General features: G+C 39.3%; 3 protein-coding genes across 4 annotated transcripts; 1 reads left to right on the top strand and 2 right to left on the bottom strand.

The window, feature by feature from the left end:
• Positions 1-1490: 1490 nt before the first annotated feature.
• cst3 (cystatin C (amyloid angiopathy and cerebral hemorrhage)) lies at positions 1491-3576 on the bottom strand. The gene is made up of 3 exons (XM_027025605.3): positions 3278-3576; positions 2129-2236; positions 1491-2027 (listed from the first exon to the last, which is right to left on the bottom strand). The coding sequence occupies exons 1-3, from the start codon at positions 3479-3481 to the stop codon at positions 1950-1952; spliced, it is 390 nt and encodes a 129-aa protein (XP_026881406.2). The 5' UTR covers positions 3482-3576; the 3' UTR covers positions 1491-1949.
• A 6368-nt stretch (positions 3577-9944) lies between these two features.
• Positions 9945-15195, top strand: ephx5 (epoxide hydrolase 5). 2 transcript variants are annotated; one of them, XM_081725055.1, is made up of 9 exons: positions 9945-10173; positions 11028-11234; positions 11521-11701; positions 12897-13106; positions 13213-13342; positions 13462-13676; positions 13956-14064; positions 14464-14589; positions 14860-15195. In XM_081725055.1, the coding sequence occupies exons 2-9, from the start codon at positions 11226-11228 to the stop codon at positions 15068-15070; spliced, it is 1191 nt and encodes a 396-aa protein (XP_081581181.1). In that variant the 5' UTR covers positions 9945-10173; positions 11028-11225; the 3' UTR covers positions 15071-15195. The 2 variants fall into 2 exon arrangements, with proteins under 2 accessions (XP_081581181.1, XP_026881412.2); XM_027025611.3 differs by having other exon boundaries at positions 11024-11234.
• Positions 15196-15312: 117 nt separating this feature from the next.
• mad2l1bp (MAD2L1 binding protein) lies at positions 15313-18389 on the bottom strand. The gene is made up of 3 exons (XM_027025614.3): positions 17510-18389; positions 16842-17107; positions 15313-16350 (listed from the first exon to the last, which is right to left on the bottom strand). Exons 1-3 carry the CDS (start codon positions 17901-17903, stop codon positions 15835-15837), a joined length of 1176 nt encoding a protein of 391 aa, XP_026881415.2. The 5' UTR covers positions 17904-18389; the 3' UTR covers positions 15313-15834.
• Between the last annotated feature and the right edge of the window lie 3118 nt (positions 18390-21507).

Below are 21507 nucleotides of genomic sequence, written 5' to 3'. Positions count from 1 at the left end.
GGAACAAAGAGCACTAAGTCATCAGAATAGAGGAGCAATGGGCAGTATATACCTGAAGAACATGATTTTTCTTCCTAGACTGATTGCTACAACCCTACCTCTGGAGTTCAAGCCCCATCTGGGCAAGACTCCTACACTACATTTGTTTATCTCTGTAACCTAACTGAAATTCTAAGTCTGTAACAAAGGCTGAAAGCAGCCACCCTACCCGGGACTCAAGCCCAGGTCCTGGGTTTGAGTCTTGGGTAGGGTGGCTGCATTCAGTCTTCATTGCAAAGTCACGCTGGATTAGCTTGTCTGCTAACTGTGTGGAATGTAAAATGCTGATGTGCTAGCGAGTTGCTAAGATCTGTGTTTGGGCGCCTTCCTGTGCTCTCCTTCCACAGGCAGGTTGAGCTATCACGCTACAGTCCAGCCGTATGCTTGTGTTTGTCATCACACGTATTTGTAACACTTGAACTGAGGACAGGTTAGTGTGTGTGCACCTAGATAGTGTTTCAGCGTCGTATTCTGAGCCAAGCCTTCTTTGTATTGTCTTAGTTTGAGAAAATGGCTGGAGAGAAATGTGCAGAGCAAGCTAACAGCTTGTAAAGGATGCTGTTAAAAGATGAATGTCAAGCATGTCAGTTACTACGTCCTTATTGTTTTGTTGTTTATAATAGCTACAGACATGGGCAGCGGTAGCTCAATGTTTAAGGTTCTTGACTTGTAGGCAGTCAGTTGCTGGTTCAAGCCCCCCCACTGCCAAGTTGCCACTCTTGGGCCCCTGCGCAAGGCCCTTAATTGCTGAAATTGTACTCGGTCATAATTGTAAGTTGCTTTGGATACAAAGTGTCAGATAAATGTAGTTGACAGTTTTGATGTGCAGGTCCATGTTAATATTGCCTGACTAGAATGTGGGCTGGTTTATGCAAATTTGGAGTGCGTAAATATTAACCAGTAAAAATGTTTTTGGTTGGTCAGTTGTATGACCCTATTTCACGATTTACATTTGAAGGAGGTGACAAAAGTTTAAGGTTCATGGTAGGTCAAGTGCCATGTAATGAACTCTTACTCAACTATGCTAATGTAAATGGAGTTGCCCATAATATGGGACCTTTAATGTATTTAATGAGTCAGATTTCAGGACACAGAACTAATCAATCTAGTCAATCAATATTAATGATTGAATCAGTAATTGTTATAGGATAGCTGTTATGTAACCCATTCAGTTTAATTAATTGAATGAGCTTTACAAAGGCTACTTGAATGTTGCAGTGACTTTTTCAGGTTTCAGTTGTAGATGACGCTATCTGCTTGTCAGGGGTGAATGTAACTGTTGAACTCATTGTGCAGCTTTAAAGGCTCGTCACAAGTTCCGTTGTTCAGTCTGAGAAACACCCTTTTTTTGGTCTTTGGAATGTTAGCACATGTTTGTTCTCTGTGCTCATCTCTCATGGAATTGTGGGAATGTAATATTTAGATTTTCACAAACATGACACCTGCTCTGGTAGAGAAAACTACCTTTTATTCCATTTCCATACAGTGTTCCTTTTTATTGTATACCATTTGGACATTTTGTATTATTTGTGTACGCGTCTGCCGCATAACAGGAATAAAAGTTCCATCCTAAAACCCCTACCAAAAATACACAATATCTTTTCAGCAAACTTTTAATAGTAACCCAAACTGCTGCAAAAACTTATTACTGTCAGAAATTCCATGTTGAACAATACAAAAACTGTTTTAAACAAAGATTATGGAGCTAGTGTTAGTAAAAGCATTTTTATTGTCTCATGTTATTTGTTGACACAATGAAACCAAGAATTGTTAATCTAATCAATTAAGATGAAACTCAAATATGCTTATACAAAGATTATATTATCAATTGAACAGTTAAGCTCTCTTTTATAAAGAATGATGATTATGTGGAAAACGCCCAACAAATCTGTTTCTGGATCATATGACCTCTAATTGCAGCTATTCTTAAGAAGCTTGATGGTGTCAGTCCAAGGCTGACTCCAGACGACTAGTTCACACTGTTTGGGCTTGAAGAAAGACACACACAATGCAGTTAATGTACACAGAAAGCAACATTGCAAACAGTGATTATAAAATGCATAAATTAAAGGCATTTTTTGCAAGTTACCTGTTCAACTGTGGGGCCAGGTTTGTCTGCACACACCTCAGTCCTCCTCTTTTTGCAAGATGTCCTGACCATATCAATAGTAAAGTAGTACTTCATGCCTGAAACAACCTAAAGTCATTGGAATGTGAGGTCATCCATCAGAGAAAACAAACAGACAGACAAACAAACAAACAACCACAGCACTATCTTGCCTCAAGAACAAAGCCATAGGAAATATTTCTCAATTCCACAATTTTAAAGTTACATATAGTTTGCACATATTTTTGCAGCCCCTTTTAAGTTTAACAATTGCAGATTTATAACCATAGCAGCAAAAGGAGAAGCTGCTGGACCAACATTTCATGCATATTTCGATTTGAACAACTATAATGTAACTAGTGCAATCTGAAATCCAGCAAAGACAATAACACTTCTATAACCAGTATACTACTCTTATAATCTGCACAAGACCACAGCGGTACACAGAGGTACGGAAACACTGCGTAGGCCTTTATTTCTGCAACAGGAATTCCAGACTCAACGAATAAGTATGCGGTAATTCCACCAACATTTGATTATGTGAGTTATTGGAATCACGCTAACGCCTAACATCGACTATTTATGCAGACTTGTTTACCTCAAGAAACACACTAAGCAAATCCTCATGCACCTATTACAGACAGTGATCGACAGATTGACAGATAGATTGAATCATTTAAGATGAGAAGACTGCAAACAAAAAAAAAACATCAATCCATTAGCATGGGCTATTGGTACCCGTTAACCCACACACTTTCCCCTACTTCATTATTTTTCCCAAGAAAATATGAGATAGACAGCAATACTAGCTAATCTGTTTATGTGATTATCTGCGCATTATCGAATTTACTAGTAGGGTACAATGTGAAGACAGTATATTAAGCGTTTCATATTGTTCTGGACACTATACAGCATGACACTGAACGACAAATAAAGATGGATTTCTCCGTTACCCAGACAGCTAACGTAAGAAAAAAGACTGTTATATCTTATTATATCATTATATCTTAGCTATTCTTGAAGCAATACTACTGCGTTCTGCTCATTGCCGAGATTTCTTGAGCTATGCTTGGTTGCGATGCTGTTTTAAGGATGCCTCGGTATATTAAATAAAGTGGTAATCGATTTTACCTGCTGTTTGGCGCTGATCACCTTCGACACTGTACTCAGGTAGACGTCGTTGCTCGCCTTATTATGCTGCGCGACTGCGAAATCTAGAGCATTTTTAACGGACGGCGAACTGATGTCCGCGGGCGACACACCGCCGGGGAGAAAGGTGGCACTCCCCACAACCAAGACAAAGGCCAGGATTGGGGCGACGACCTTTAAAAACATGATTTAACGCGTCAGTCCAAACTTTCAGCTATAAAACTGCTGTTGCGTACAATTAAAGGTACGACGCGGCGAATAAGGAAAGGAATGGCGAGATGTGGTTATATAAGCACAGACCTAACTGCGACGGGCCACATTTCGTCCAATCGCTTGAAACAAAGTGCAAGGGGATTGGTTGCTCAGGCCAAGGGAGCGTCCTAACATATTTCTTTAACGGATTTGTAGTCCAAACAGTGCTCCGGAAAAAAGACTGTGATAGATTGCAAACTTAAAATGTCGAAAGGAAATTTGAAACGAAAACATTCAATTTAACATAAGAAAAGGTTGCCAGTCGCTCCATGTGCACACCAGCGTCTCAAATTATTGAATTGTATTTACTACCGATTTACATTTGTGAAATGGGTGTGACGCATTGACACCAGTGAGTCAGTAACCAGTAACCGGGTTTATTAATTATTAAACCAGATAGGATAGGCCTGAATTGTAAGAATGATGTTTAGTAATAAAACGTTTGAAATTAATTATACTTTTATAATAGCATTGGCTTTAGCAGGTAAAATCACAGACACATTAATTACATATTCAGTACAAGTTTCAGTAAAAGTAAATTGTAGCAAATGTTCCAACAAGTATAACAGAATTGCAGTATATAAGACATTTGTTGGTCAGCAATGAATACATTGAGGACGAGCTGAAATATATCAAGTAGACATCAGTTATTATGTGAACGTTAGTTCATATTAATGAATATCTGATTATGGAAGTGAGATGGAAATCATGCTGAACATTATCTTGGGCTAATTTTGCAGCATTGGTTGTTAAAAGGACAACAAAACTTCACATTCTCAGGAAATAACTTCCCATTACTTGAAAGCCCATCAGTTTTTGTTATAGATATTATAGAGATATTATCAGCTTTTTCACACTAAATGGTTAGACCAAGTGTTTCACTTCCTCTCTCTTCAATCACATAAAATCATATAAAAGTGTGATCAAAATAAACAACTCTGGCACAGACACCAGGAAATCATCCAGTGCTTCTCAAAGAATTTTCAGTGAAATCCTCCTTCATCCTTAAAAGGAGAGTCAGGAACACCCAATGCAGACAGTTACCACCAAACAGTATTTACCAGCAAAGCCACATCCAGGGGAAGCTCAACACAAATTACTCACTCACAAAATTATATCCTCAGACAAGTACATTTCTCACCCAAGAACTTTCCTAAGTCATGGAGCAACATCACTATAACCTTACAGTCTTAAGTTTAACTTGCTGGATAGAAAAGCAAAAAAGAAAAAAAGAAAAAAGCATGAACACTGAAGAACACTGTGCACTCAAAAAGTGACACAAATGCCTTTTTATAAACAAAAAAGCATACATAGTATGCATAAGTTGAATATGGGTGTATTGAAGAAAAAGTTCAATGATGTAACTATATCTGGAGCTTAATGTTGCTGTCAGGTGGTGGTGTTTTTAAGATGAAAAGAAATACATTTCTTATCTGAAAACTGACCTTCATACACACCCATAATACACAGGCGCCACCAATATCTTCAACAAAGGATACCATTATGTAGGATTTGACAAAGGATCTTATTAAGTAGGCTTTGATAAGTCCTTGCTGAAAGAGAACTGAACAGTGTGATATTTACTTAGGTTCAGGCATTAGCTGTACAGTTATAGAAGAGAGTTCCCTAATGCTGTCATGTGTAGTAAAATGTTTCATATGGGCCTTCATATGGACCCTAATGCTTCTGAAATAATGCCCACCTAAAACAATTTTTATTTCATTCAGTCTCAAAGTGCCTGCTCATACTATTTTTCTTGCAAGAAATAACTGAGTTATCTTCTGATTGTTCTCTGCTTTACATATTCATTTATACTCCACATTATAGCATCATGAACAACTAGTTCCCTCTCCCCTTCCTTAGCGATATTTCCTTATTTATATACAATATTACAGTTCAGAAGATAAATTGGTAGATGAAAAATAAAGCCAAACCAGTCCCTTCTTGAAGTAGGGTAAATAAGGATGGCTGGGAAGAACAGAGAGAAAGGCGGAAAAGGTGCTGGGCAGAGTTTGGGATGCAGAATGCATACATCAGTTACCATGACAATAGTAGGAAATTCCCAGGGATTTATGTGCACCATGGGTAAGTGGTCCCAGTGCAAAACTATTTGGCTGAAACTGTAGTGTGCACTATGTCATCTGTTACAGACTCCCACTCTTTCTTGGTTAAGTGTTTGGACATAAAAAGAAGTTTTTTTTTATCCTCTGCCCAGAGTCATTCAGTTCATGTTTATAGCAAATGACCAGATGGATTAAGATCATGGCCAACTTCATTATGACTGTGGAGTAGAATTCTGTGGACTCACAATACAGAAAAACCAGATATTTCACCGTTGCAGTATATCTTATTTTTGTGCTGACTTTGAATGAGAATGTGGAAAAAAAGCAAAAAATATTTACCAAAAATATGTACAATTTAGAATTTGCACTTCTGTCACTGGGCAAAAATAATATAACTGTCTTAAGTCAAAGAACAGGAATATTTATTATACTCTGTCTCACCTGTCTTACTGGTATTATTCAAAATTTATTTTAGGTCAAGATGGAGAAGCACTGCTGTCTTCTTACAAGTCCGCATGCATGAAGGAACAGGCACGCACTTAGGTATCCCACATATAAGAATATATCATCTTGTTATTAAAATAATTTAAAGCACTATAGAAAGGACTATAGAGGACTATAGAAAACATACTGTACCACATCTCTGGAATAGGCTATAAGTGAATATACATAACTCAAAAAATAACCTAACTCAAAAACAAACACTGGTCCCAGAACAAGGAGAAGGAGAGGGTAGGTTATGCAAGGTCAGACTTCAAGGAGAACGCACAGGAACTGCAGCAGAGAAACAGTCTGAAATGTGTAAAAGAGTAGCAGATTAGGCAAGGTTGAAGCTTAATCTGGGTTTCTCACATGGCTTTCATAAATGTGGTGGAAATGTGACTCTAGGTCCCTTATGGCACTACAAGGGTGTGCCCTATTGGAAGAGATTTTAGCTGAATGTATCAATTGAACAGCAGGAAGATTTCTCTTTACCTTTTCATTATTTGGAAATAAAGGTTTTTACACACTGAACTTCAACATTTAGTGATAAAATATGAAGCAACTTTGTGGACCAGATAAAGCAGGCTTACTTGTTGCCAAAAACATTAACACTGAAAAATTAAGTGTAAACATTTACCACAGCCTGGGTTAGCCCATACCTAAATCCAGCCTGGTGTGTGACTGCTTGTAATTAGCCCCTAATGTATGCTTTTGAAGAAAACTACTGAATGTGACTCTTCAAAAAATGTCAACTTGACAAAAACTACTACATTTGCGTCATGGGTGTATGAAGCAATGTGTCTAAATGTAAATTAGACTTTATCTTTCTGTGTTTACCCTTGGCTCATTTGAACATAAATTATTTCTAAATACTTAATGTGCAAAAGAAGCAATATTTAAACACACACATATACACATAAATGATCTGGTACCAAGTTGTACAAAAAGGCTCAACCTGACCAGAACTAGGTGTAATCGTTCACCCATCACAGCAGATACAAAACTAAGGGTCCAATAAAATGTTAAAAGCAAATATGGTTAAATATAATACCAAAAGTGTGGTAAAACATTTTGTTTAGAGAACTAGTCTTTATTTGGTATTATTAGAAGGACTCCCACATCATATTAGCAGAAACAACATGAACAGGGCAGTGGTAGCTCAGTGGTTAAGATGCTTGACTTGTTATTGGAAGGTTGGGGCCCCTGAGCATGGCCCTAACCTTCAATTGCTCAAGTTATGCTCAGACATAATTGTAAGTTGCTTTGGATAAAAGTGTCAGCTAAACACTGTAAATGGAACAACAAATCTATTTACATATAAATAAATAACCCTACTCCAAACACAAAAGTATGTTTGTACTTTTACTACAAAGTATGTTCTGTTCAGTAGGGCAAGGGAGCTGTGCAGGGCTCTTCTGTGATCGCTGCATCCATGGTGACTTCCACCTGACTGTTCTGTAAGGATAAACCCTCTGTGCAGTCACGCACACAGGTGGTGTGAGTATCCCCAAAGCCACTAACTAGACAGAATTACAAAATTATTTTAGAGTCATAATGACACAAATGAATAACCAGGAAAAGTCCTCATAATGCCAGATCTGATTAAGGTTGTAAACTCAAGAACTAGTGTTTTCTTGTCAACATTTTTCTGCGCAACAGAAAATGCAGACACTTCATGCAGCTGAGTAGAGCAGTTAGGTGGCCTCCTTGAAGGAAGTTGGAAGGTATAGTGTAGCTGTCTCGAACTGCAGACCTGTAAAAAAAAACCAGTAAAATATTAGTAAATCACATTTAATTCCAAATGTATTTATCCCCCATTCATTCACCAATCTGTGCTTCCATAGTTAAAATTAATTAATTCTTCAGTCTTCTTTTTTTTACTCATTAACAGTATACAAACATATTCTGTCTGTTTACTTGCACTCCAGATAATTTTCTACAGCAAAAAGAACACAACAATTGTATTCCCAGAAAGGATGGTTTGCTATCACCAGGATGCAGACTCTGGTTCCAAGGATAGGATGCAACCAGTGTAGTCATTCATGAGCCCACTAATAGGACAGCACTGTTGGGAATACCCCCTACACATTGTTCTGTGAACTTGACTAAGCAGCACAATGATATAGCTAAAGCTCTCCAATGAAACCAATATAGTTTAGCACTTTACAGAGGTGTGCACTTTCAACAATAATGAAGGAGGGTGGATTTTGGCTGTGAACTCTCAACAGGGGCTGTATGCTCTTCAGGGTTTAAAGAAAATAGGAACATTGTCTTTACACACTATTACACTATTATATATTTTCATACCTCTATTTATTGAGCCAGTCTAGCAGTCCTTGATAGTTTCAAGGCATCATTGCTTTTTAAGATGGATATTATTCAGTATAAAATCATTGGGGCCATTTTACTTAGTACTGTGATGATCTGCCTGTCCACGTCTATTTGTTGTAGATCTTTCATCTTGCAAAGGTGCTGTTAGTGGTTAATAACGAGTCTGGATGCCCAAACTTGGCTTTGATTCTGGCCAATCCCATGTCCTTAATCAGAGGGTCTCTTTTCTTATTGAATCTGTTCATGTAGAGTGTCCAACGAATGGGGAAAAAGAAAGTTAGGAACATAATTATTTGAAACAAATAACAACAAATAAGCAAGCAAGTCTGCAAGTGCTTTTATTTGCAAAACGTAGCGGAAATAAAATGGAACTCACATAACCAGATGCAAAATTCTCTTTCAGGCAAAGGATATAAGCTTAACATACTGATGATGAGAGGAGTAGTTTGGACCGAACAAAATATATATTTTAATCTGAGATGGATGTAGACTCACTTTGTGTTTTTTAAATCAAACTACCAGCCATTCGTACAGAAAGACTGTCAATAGACAGGGGGGGTCAAATGACACCTTGCATAGTGTTACTAATTATCTGAGCAATGAATGTCTTAAGTATTCCTATTTTCGTTGTAACTTGGGTAAAACAAGAATAGTTCCCTCCCCCTCCCACAGCACAGTGCTGTAAAGGTCAACCTCTCCATCTGTACAGCGGAGGGAGTGGATAGTCTACTTCTTCACCAGGATATATAACCATCCAGCAGGGTGCTGACTGGCATGTAAATGTTCTGAATAGTGGGAACCTTTTGTAAACACAGTTTCCATTCATTACGAAACTTGATTATAAGAATAAGTTGTTGTGGTTGTTTTTTTTTTATTATTATTTTTTTTTATAGCACAGGGATCTCAGTGTCTGAAAGTTAAAGAATGTAAAAGTATTCAGCTTTGTACTTGACCGTGTCATGGTCCAAGTGTTTAACTTTCTTGACTCAATCAAATGGGATTACTTCATCTCAGATGGGACTGATTCAGTGAGATGGGATTGACTAGGTGAGATAGAAGTATTTCAGATAGGAATTATTTGGGCGATGGCGCAGACTGATGTCATGACTGCATAAGGTGAAGCGGTGTTGAGATTTTTCTTGCGTCTATATTACTGCTAGCCTGTAAAAATATCAAACCGCGTAAGGCTGACTCTATTCATCGTCACGGTGAAATGATAAAGTATTAAGGGCTTTTATTGATGGTCATTCCATTTTACGTTTAGTGAGTCATATCAACTTACACGACTCTTCATTTACTTGCAGTGACTTATGTCAAACTTGCCAATATTACACAAATGTCAGAGTTAAAGAAACGCTTGCAAAATTTGGATCTAAATATAAGGACAGATATGGATACGAGATTTGACTCAAGGCACTGGATGCACTTCAAGCTAGTGAGTTACAGGACCTACCCATTTCATTCAAGAATAAGTAAGTAGTTAAGAAAAATGGAAAATCGGCTCCGAGATCCGGTTCGAAGAGCCGATTCCGTCGTGAACAACACACCAGCTTTTACGTAAGAGAAGAGCCTGGGACTTTGTACTCTTCGTACTTCGACGAAAAGTCGCATTGTAACGCTTCTCGACTTCGACTAGAACACACATTAGTGTTACAACTTGGACACCTGCAACATAAGGACCCCAACGCATTAGTTACAAACTCTGGGTGACAGTCCGGGACAAAATATGCAGACTTTCGAGAACATTAAGTGAGTAGGTGACAACAGACTAACAGGCGTTTGCATGATACACGAGTTGAAACCTTACAGAAAACATTACATTTCACCATATCGGTAACCTTGCATTGCTTAACATTTTCCTTACATCTAGATTAGCAATACAGATTTTGCTGTGGTACAAATCTAGGCCAGTGGGTTTAAGATAGGTAATATATCCTAGTCAAATCTAAATGTCAAAAAACAATGTTTACTTCTTAAAAGATGTAATTGCATAGGCTACTCAGTTTATGAGCATGTTTTTCATATATTAGCCTTCTCAGTGCCCTGCTAGTCGTGTGTGGAAGAGCGCGTATTCGATAGCGTAACGATGCTAATTGTTATGCTTGCGCATCGGGTTCTGTAATAACGACCAAACTTACTAAATAATCCTAAAAACAGACCTAACTCGCTAACGTATCCTCACTAATACTAGAACGACCAACTTGGTCTCCTTTTCTTGCTTGCGTCTCGTAGTTTTCCGTCATTTCCTCAGTTCAAACGCTGCAAAATCTACGTGAAAGCATCTTTAAAATGGTGTAATTGTCTTACAGTTCTCATTTTGGGATTGTTGTAAATGTATTAGAAGATATAATTGACTTCTATTTGTTTTTGTAAGAACAATTATATAAAATGTTCACTATATGGCTATAATTTCTATTTTTTTAAGCATTTATCTGCCCATGTACACCCATGGGTATAGGTTTTTTGTTTTTAACTGTCTTGCCCACTTTGGCATTTTGTGTCATATCAGTGGGTTCAGCTCACCAATAAGAGCCGGCTGTTTTGGCTCTTTTTCGATACACAGATTATTTCTTTTTTCTTTCTTATTCTTTTTTTCCAGACAGGCCCTCTTCAATCTAGACCACTACAACCTTAAAGTCTTGGCCGCATCCTCTGTTGGAATTGGGGGCCTTTTGTGCTACTTAGCATTGAGGAGAAAGCGAAAGACAATCCCATTTGGAGATGGCTGGTGGAGGGTGGGAGAGAAGCCCCCCAGCGAAGACACAACTATACACTCTTTTGTTGTGGAGACATCTGAGGAAATGATACGGGTAAAGGAAGGCAACTGCTTAAATGGCTTCTAAAAATCACTGGCTTCTTAAAATCGCTTGGCTTTCCAGACATGAACAGAGCAAGAATGGTCCAAAATACCATATTAAGGCCTGATCCATTTTCCCATCGCCAAACAGGCTTCTAAAAACCATGGCTTTAAATACAACAAATGATTATGGTAGTGTCATCATTTCTGTAACACCCTGTAGAAGTGACTGACAGAAGTTGAAGTGGTAATTACATTCAACAATGGCATAACCTCCTTAATCTCCCCCTTGTCTTCAGGATCTTTACCAGCGTATTGACCAGACAAGATACACAGACAGCCTGGAAGACTGTCGATTTCACTATGGATTTAACTCTGACTATCTCAGAAAGGTAGTTTCATACTGGAGGAATGAGTTTGACTGGGAGAAACAAGTCAAGGTGCTTAATAAGTACCCTCACTTCAAAACCAACATTGAGGGTAAGCAAATTTATATGCTGCTCTAGTTCTTATTAAAACATTGTCATAAACTATCATGGATCCTTCTCAATGGAAATCAAAGTGTGAACATTAGGTATTTGTTTTATGTATGTGGGAATATTTGTACTATATGTAGCCAGCACTTTATCAGAAATATCAACTTTACACCTACACTCACTGGACACTTTATTAGCTACACTATTTGCCAGATGCAGTTATTGGTGTGTTGACATGGTTTTGGGGTGTTGGTGGCACTGAGCTGAGAATGGTTCCACCTCACAATCACCCAGGCAGCAGTGACCGTGGGCTTTAGGTGGAACTGCTTTTTTGCTGTCTACTGTATAGAAAATGAACAGCAGAGTTTGCTAATTGTTCAGAACAGTATTTATTTGTTGCAGTAAGGGCCCTGGGAGAGTGGTTGCTTTTTCATCTCCCTCTGTGGAACAGACACGACCTGGATTTACAGTTTACATTTAGTCACCCTATTAATTTACATTGGTAACCAGAGTACAGATATTTGCATGATTATTATTAACATGGCACCTTTCTCATACTCAAGCACACTTTACAGATGTATATCAGCTTTTTTACAATCACTCTCACACCGATGAGAAGCAGCAGCCAGTTTGCACACAGTGTACTCTTAGTCAGAAACCACAGCCCACTGGTGCAGGCGAAGGGGAGGAGGTTAAGACCAGGACAGAGCATCATCCATCACTGGACACATTCATACAGTACAATTTAGTGTATCCATTCAACCTAACCTCAATATTTTTGGACTACGGGAGGAAACCTATGCAGACACAGGGAGAACGTGGAAACTCCACCCAGATAGCGACTGAAAGACCCTAGTGCTGAGTGGCAAACGTGCTGACCACCAAGCCACCAGGATTCACAAGTCAATCATTACTGTAGAAAATGAGTGACATTTAATTTCAGCAATGCATGAATTCAAATGTACATGCAGGAATTTGAGAATAAAGTGGAAAGAATTCCATAAAGAGGTGAAGCCAACAGCTACAAATTTGTCCTTCCTCCCATATGCTTATCCTCCTGTTTCAAGGATGAATTTCAGGGGGGGGGGGGGGGGTAATAACCAGACTTGAGTAATATGATGTATTGGGTAAAGTAGCTGCAGGGGGAAGAATACACCAGAGCACCTCTGAATATTCTACACTTTTGTTTTGATTGTTAGGATTAGATGTGCATTTCATTCACGTGAAGCCCATCCAGCGTGCAGGGCAGAGGGTTCTGCCACTCCTCATGGTGCATGGCTGGCCGGGTTCCTTCTTTGAGTTCTACAGGATCTTGCCCATGCTCACCAACACTGAGGAAGATGTTGTCTTTGAGGTGATCTGTCCCTCAATCCCAGGATATGGCTACTCTGAAGCCCCGCACGTGAAAGGTGAGAATGCCCGCATCGATTCTCAGAACAAACAACTTGCAACATATGCAAAGAACCTACTTATTAGAACTTTAGCACCGCTACGACATGCTTTTTGATACCGCAGGGTTTAATACCATGGATGCGGCCCGTGTGTTCCATAAGCTGATGGAGAGACTGAACTTCTCAGAGTACTACCTCCAGGGAGGAGACTGGGGGGCCTTTACCACCTGCAACATGGCTCAGATGAAGCCAGAGTAAGCTTGAAGATCAGCCAAGTAGTCACGTACACAATACACACACTGGCCTCCATCACTGCTCCTTTTCCACACCGGGCAAGTTTTTACAGACTTTCTCCTGGTTCTCCTGAAATAAGGTGTGTGCGGGGTCTTCATCTGAACATGATCGCCGCCCAAGCACGAGGCCTTGTGACGGTCCTCTCTCTCCTCATTGGACGATACCTGCCCTTCCTGGTGGGCTTCACCAGAGAGGATGTCCACCGAATCTATCCTTACATGCAAAAGAATGTGTACGAACTGCTGCGAGAGTCTGGATACCTGCACATCCAAGCCACCAAACCTGACACTGCAGGTACAAGAACATGAGTGCTGGCATTTGCGTTTGAACGTCATCTGTCTGTGGCATTTAATGACTGTAATTAAGCCTAGCTTGCAAACCTCCAAGGCTAAGGCTACGATGGTGGCAATCTTTCTGATATTTTCTCACGTCACATTGAACATTTGTGCTTCTTACATGCAATTTAATGCCTTCATGTTGAGTGCACTTTACAGTTGAAAATGTAGCAAGTTAAGAGTTGGTAATAATTATTCTTGAAATGAAAACTTTAATAGAGTTTGTCTTTCCTCACAGGCTGTGGGTTAAATGATTCCCCAGTGGGTCTGGCCGCCTATATTTTGGAGAAATTCAGCACATGGACAGATTTTAAAAACAGGGATCTCAAGGATGGGGGTTTAGAGAGGTAAAGAACGAACAATCAGAAACGAGCATGTACAGTCCTATCCAATTACTGGCACTTTTGGTAAAGACGATGAGTAAAACGGGTTATAAGAAAAAAAAGTTCAAATCCAACCTTTAACTGAAGTAAATTTATTCTGAGGAAGAAAAAAAAAATCAGGAAATAATTATTTGAACATCTTTGCAAGGGTTGCCAATAAGTTTGGAGGGGACTGTAAGTGAAAACTAATTTATTTGGAAAACCTTTGCACAATGAACTACATCACCACTGGTGTCTTCAAGCTGTATGTATGCAAGCAAGACATAAAATACTATATAAACAGAGCAGAATGAATACATGTTAATGATATAGATCATGTATGCACCAGCTTGTCTTGTGTATTAAAATGTATTTGTATCACAGAAAGTTCAGTCTGGACGATCTCCTCACCAATGTGATGATCTACTGGACTACAGGGTCCATCATTCCATCTATGCGGTTCTACAAAGAAAACATGGGTACAAACTTTCAAAAAAGAGTGGACAACATGTGAGTTGAAAAACCTTCCTCTCCACTGGGACAAACGACAGTAACTCCATCATAGAGGGCAGCATAAATTTGACATGATGCATATTTACAGTGCTGCTTTAGCTTGGTTATACCCTTAAATTTCAGTGGCGTGTTTTGATTAAAATGGAGATTGAGGCACATTTTTAGTTTTGTTTCTGGTTATTTGATCTTTCATCATTAGTTTGTATTAGTCAGCAAATCTCTCATGTCTGAAAGCCATGACAGATGTTTGTGTTTTTGTCCACGCAGAACTAAAATATATGTCCCAGTTGGATTAGCAGCATTCCCTCATGAGCTGATGCACTGTCCCAAGACCTGGGCCTACTCCAGGTTCCCAGACATTCGCTCCTACACTTACATGGCCCGCGGGGGCCATTTCGCAGCATTCGAGGAGCCTGAACTGTTGGCCAAAGATGTGATGCAGTTTGTGAAGAAGGTGGAAAAGAAGAGGCTCAAATAAAGTCCTGCAGGCTAGAATGCAAGTGGCTCATGCAATTACAGTGTGCAAGACTCTAAGGAAAATGAATGATGTTACAGTAATGTAGCTGTATATTCAAGCTAATATGATTAAAATGGGGAACCTTTCCTTGTTGCAAGAACACTGTTTTTACATATAACAGTTTAAGGGATTTGAAACTGAACAGAACACAGCTCTAAACCATGATTTAGTCATAATGAGAAGGCTGGTATTGCTTAATATGATACATGAATAATTTAAAAAGTATATTTAATTATAATGTCCATTGATATTCTGGAAATGACATCTTTTTGTAATACTTTGTCCTTTGATAAAAATTAACAGCAAAAAGACAGGTGACAACATATAGCACCATGCATAAAAGAACCGGTTAGATATAAAATCAGAATCATGGATATTCAATTAGAAATAGTTTAGCCTTGCTCTTCTAACCACACAATTTCCAAACTTTTCATTCAGGAGACAACTGACATGTAGAAATGCCTCCTCCAGCATGAAGTTAATTTCTTCATTGTAAAATGTAACTAAAATTAAGCAAAATGTTTAAAGGAATATCAGTACTGACTAATTGTATGTCGCTTATCTGGGGTGAATTTAATTCAAAATAATTTAAATGAATTCCTCAGTCAAAAATGACAACCTTTGAGGTATTTATACTCGAGTATGTGGTTAGGTGTAACTGATCGATTCCTGAACCCTTATAAACATCACAATGTCTTAGCTTGGGGCTCTACTTTAGCGCCTCGTCATTTACAGAAGCCCTTAACAGTCACTGGGGCTTGAAACCATATATAATCATCCCAGTCTCTGGTGCTGCTCACGGACTTCCGGCTAGCTAATGAAATCACCTGCCTCTTCACCCTGGCAGGGACTTTGAAGTCGAGCTTTGGCTTGAACCACGGCACGCCGCAGTCCCTGTGGCCGAGAGCCATGACCGTGGTGGCCATGAGCCGCACGGACTTCACGTCGGACAGCAGGTCGGCCACAAACAGCGTGCGGAAGAGCTGCCTCAGGCATGAGGAAGTCCTCAAGCTTCCGTCACTGCCTCCCACCACCACAGCCTCCATGTTGATCTCGTACAGCTCGGCGGGAAGCAACACAGATCCCCCCAGCATGAAGAGTACCCGGGGCACACGGCTCAGGGAGAACAGTGCCTCCAGGTGGATGAGCACGTCGTCCAGCTCCTGCAAAGTCCTCCGGCCCCGACGCCAGTTCACTCCTCCAGAAGATTTTGCAGGCTTCCTGGCTACTGCGTCCTCTGGCTGTGTAGAAGGAAATGGTGGAGTTTTGGTCAAAGAAATCTCATATAGTAGTAATTGCACAGATGGTGCAAAAAACAAAATCAGTCTAACCATATTGCACCTTAACTGGAGTTTTATTTTATAAAAATGCAAAGAGAAATACTGTATATTGTACACGCAAGAAAGCTGCCATGTCAAGGCACCGGGCTGTTGCAACATGCTAGATGAAAATGATAAAGGGTTACCAGGTTGAATTTGTTGTGGAAAGATTCTAGTTCTCGTGTTTAAAGTCAGCGGAAAGCCACGACAGCCTTCAGTGAAGTGTGGAGCAGTAAAATAATACCAGGAAAATCAAAGTTTACAAACATTTTGGTATTTATCATTCCACAGCATAAAGTCTTGTTAAAAGTGAGTCACTAAACGAGCGGTGCATTCGAATTTCCAAAAAATCTCAGACCTGAAGATAGCTTTAATCAAAACGTGACAGCCATGCTTTAAGAACAGACTCTTACCTGTGTGGATGCATCCTGTTTCTGGAAGAACACCATCTGCTCATAGGTCATGGGCAGCTGCTGACGCTGGTATAGGACGCATTTCAGGAGCTCGCAGACGAACCTACAGCAGCCCTCCTGTGTGACGCTCCCAGGGAACACGACATCCACACGGCCTTCCTCCCTGGCTTTCCTCACGCTCTCCTCATCCTCACATAAAGACTGAGGCGCAGGCGTCGTCCTGAAGTCAGAGTCCCACTGCCTGGTCAGCTCACCCGGTGGAGTATCTGTGTGCAAGAAACCATGAAATAACAATCGATGGCGACATTGCATTATGTTTGGTAGCTCAGTAGTTAAGGTACTTGACTTGTAATTGGAAAGTTGCTGCTTCAAGCCACACCACTGCTGAGTTGCCACTGTTGGGCCCCTGAGCAAGGCCCTTAACCCTCAGTTGCTGAAGTTGTCACAATTGTAAGTCGCTTTGGATAAATGCATTAGCTAAATGCTGTAAATGTTTGGAAAATGTTGTTTAACGATTTTTTGTAATTATTTCAGACAGTGATTTCTTCACTGTGCGGTACACAGCTAAGATAGCAAATTAGTATGTTGCGTCCAGGCTGCTACTGTAACAAGCCCAGAATAACCTCGCTACTTCGCAACATTCAGAAGGAAGAGAGACTTTCGCTCACTGGTGTCTGCTAGCTTCTCTGCTGCGGTTCCAGCTCCAGACACGCCGGTGCTCTTGCCCATTTCCTCCTCTTCGCTTGCTTTCAGGGTCGTATTCTGAGGAAAGTTCAGCTTTCGAACTGCAGCTGCTCGCTGAATTTCCTCCCTAATTCTGTCGGTACCAGCCGATGACAGGCGACTCAAGTCTGTCCTTAAACCGGGTGAGTTTTCCGGATCATCGCAGCACAAACCGTTCCGTCCCGTGTCCGGTTCCCCTGCATTTCCCATTCCTTTGTTCTGACCATTATAGTGACCTACTGGAATGAAACGTTCACTATATCTAGAACTAGGGTTAGCAATTTCGACGACAGTCGTACTTTTATGTACCATCCCTTCACTCCTCAACTCCTCATCCATTTCTCGACCGGTTTGAACTGAACCCTCCCCTGTTGGTGCATCATGGGAAACAGTACACCGGAAGTAGTTCTTGCTACCTCATCCAGGTTTAACCCCAGAAATTCTATAACACACGCACAGTTCTAGTCCTCCTACAATAATGTCATCTGCTACAGCAACAGCAATAACAATAACCAGACAAGCTATTTGTAAAGATAGAAATTGCACAAAACCCTTGAAAATGTGGATTTTTAATTTAAGGTTTAAAGCTTTGTCAAAATATACAGTGAAGCTATCCACTAAAAATATTCTAATACTCAGAGCTGTTCAGGCCTTGGGATTCATGACAGGCTTATTTAACTAGAAGTCAAATGTATTATTCAAATTTATTTTAGTGAAATGTTACCAGAATGACCCAGGATAAAGACTAAACTGTTACAGAGATTTGCGGCTGTAACCTGTAAGTTTTGATGAAATTTACAACAACAACAACAACAACAACAATATATACGAGGTTTCGTACTCTTTCTTGCAGAGTACTTGGATAACAGTCATAATAAACATTTGAAATACAGCCGACCTAATTTAGGATGTCTTTTTTTTTTTTTTTTTTTTGGACAATACTAACACACAAACAAATACAGACATTTCAACTGAGTTGGCTGTAAATAAAGCCATCTAAAATGTTGTTTAGTATATTTGAAGAGTATCTAGTTTTATTCCAAGATTTTTAATTGCAATTGCACTTATGCAAAGAGGAGGGCATTTTCATCCAAATGATTAATGGCAAAGATGTTGGTCAAGCCAGCCTTTATGAGAAGGGTATCTCTGCAGACCAGAGCCAACTCCAAATGGGCAGTACAGCTCCAAATAGGTGGGACTGGATCCAAATGGATTGGGCATTACACCAAATTAAGATATTAGTTGTAAGTAATGAGTGAAATTGCACACAGTTTTACACACTGTTTAGCATGATTAACGACTAAACATCTATATATATATATATATAATGTTAGCTGTGTATATAGTGTGTAATACAGTATTTTTGAGTTAACTGTGTGTTATTATTAGGCTAGCTGTAATGTTTACCTGTAATGTAGCAACCGAGCTAATTTAGCACACTTGAAAATTGTCGGAATGCAGCTAAAGTTCGTTTTTAAGGTTTGTTATCGTTGTTATCAGCTTTATGGGGATGCCTCTGGAAATTGTCTTTTAAAAGTCATGACAAAGGTTGACTTATGCAGGTCACTAAATGAATTAATTACAACACATTCAGTACAATATAGCCAAATGCCCATTTAGATATGTGTGTGTGCTTGCATGTACTACAACTCATTCTTCAGCAGTTGCTCCTTCAGCAGGTTCTATGACGTTGCTTCTGGCAGCTCCTCTCCTCCTTCCTCCAATCACTCCTGTGGCATGCATGCCACTCTCACTCTGACCTTGTTGGTGAATAGGAAAGACTTTTACTCCGGCGATAAAGTACGATCTTATTTTGATTGAATGTTTGTTTCTCAGTTTAATTTGGGTTATGACTGAGATAATCAAAGTCTGGTTATTTCTGTAATCTTTACTCTGCTTCTTATGCAGGAGTCAGCAACTGCAAGGGCTCTATCCATTGCTATGCTATGGGTAGACAGAAATTGGACACTGTTCAGTGGGCATGTGGTAGAGCTGAGATTTTTGCCTATGACAGAAGAGGGCCACCAGAAAGCCCTTAGTGAGGTCTTGAAGGGGGATGACTGAGAGGTCAAAGAGCCCTTTCTGTGTATTTTTGATTACAGAGAGGATATGGAACTGTTTTTGCAAGCTTGTCTTGATAAGCAGAAGCTCCAGGTCATCACCATGTTCACTGTTACACAGTGCCCTTCTGCCTATAGTGTCTGAGGCACAGTCACTGGGCTTCACTGCCCCTCACCACACACCGCCTGAGCTTTTGTTTCAAACTGTCCTCTATATGTTGATAAACAATTAAAGAAATAATGTTAATCTACACAATTTATTTACTTTTTTAGTCAAGGATTTGTTGTTTCCATGTGGTTTTGAGTACACATTGTGCTGATGAGATCAATATATGAATATTATTATGGGAAATATTGAGGGTAACTATTTGAATACATTGGGTCAACTTGAAATTTATTGAGAGTGGAAAAATACTTAAATATATAATAATGGTCACCTCCTGTCAAGCGACATGACTTTAAAGCTGAGTTTGAGGAACACTGAGAGTTGTATGTGAAGATGTAGCCTACACTGTAACACTGAATAAGTCAGAAGTTGATTTAAAGTGTTTAGACTGATGTTACATACTGTCTTGCTCTGAATGATCACCTTACTTTGTTTCAATCAATAAATTTATTTTAGTTGAATTAATTAAATTAGAATAGATTAAAAATATAATTAAAATAAATAAACAATAATTTAAATTAAAATTATTTACATTTAAATAATTCAATAAATTGAAATAGAAATACTACATCAATGCAATGCCAACACGGTGAGGAACATCTTGTCTCCTTTTCTCTACTTCTTAAAATAACAGAAACAACTTTACTACAGACACTGAAATGCCTAAACGGATGTGCAATAAAATCTTATCAGATGCTTCCTTTGCCGACGTTTCCACATAAAGTCAATCCATGGTGGAGCAAGAATCGCCCACTTGGTTGTCTCCGGTCTGCAAAGATACATATTTGGCCGATATAGTGACTGGTTTTAGATATAGGACTATGCTTGAATACAGTCTAATAGAAATCATAGGTGCGTTGGCAGAGGTTTCATATAACGTTATGTACATATTAAATCAATTAACTTAAATGTTAGCTAATTTAGTTGATTTAACCTGTACATAAAATAGACCCACCTATGCTTATAATCTCAGTGAATGGCTGTTCCTACTTCAGATGACTACAGATGGCAGATCCCCTGGCGTGGGGACTTTTCTTGAAGCCCCGTCTCATCTGGCCCATGCAAACTCACCAATCCGTGTAGTTTACCGCAATTACTAAATACCCTACAGCAGGAGCGTCAAACTCCAATACACAGTGGGCCAAAGCTAAAAACTTGGACAAAGTCGCGGGCGGACCTTGATGTTTGCTGGAAAAAATGTCTACAATTGAGGAAGTTTTTCCTTCTCATCAGATATAACGATGAACCTTTTCATATGGAAACAAACTTAAAGTGTTGCTTAAACACTGAATCTGGAACAAGCAAAACTTAATACTATAAACATATGTGAAATCAAATGTCAAATAAAAGACATCTGTGGCATTCATTTCTTAAATAAAAATTGTAAAAATATAAATATATATTATGCCTTTTTGTCTATTTGCAGCCTTCTGTTAAATTTCAATGGTAATCTTTTTTCACAGGTTAACAATAATTTCCTTCAGTGAAAATCCATTGATAGACTGACAGCTGGGCAGTATCAGATGTGTTGCTGTTCTAATCCACACCAAGGGAGAATGCAATGAAATATTTTCCATTAGCTGTTCATGTAGATTTGTGGCAAGATCACATGCATGATCAGCTACTGTGTTTCTGCTAAGTCTCAAATTTAAAAATGATTGCCTTTTATCTGGGCACACGACGTCGCAAACTTTGATCATGCACTTTATGACAAACA

The sequence above is a fragment of the Electrophorus electricus genome, chromosome 12, assembly GCF_041902795.1.
Source record: "Electrophorus electricus isolate QZ-2024a chromosome 12, ASM4190279v1, whole genome shotgun sequence".
Lineage (NCBI taxonomy): Eukaryota > Metazoa > Chordata > Actinopteri > Gymnotiformes > Gymnotidae > Electrophorus > Electrophorus electricus.
Note: the sequence above shows the minus strand (reverse complement) of the source record. Positions and strands in the feature narration are given on the sequence as shown.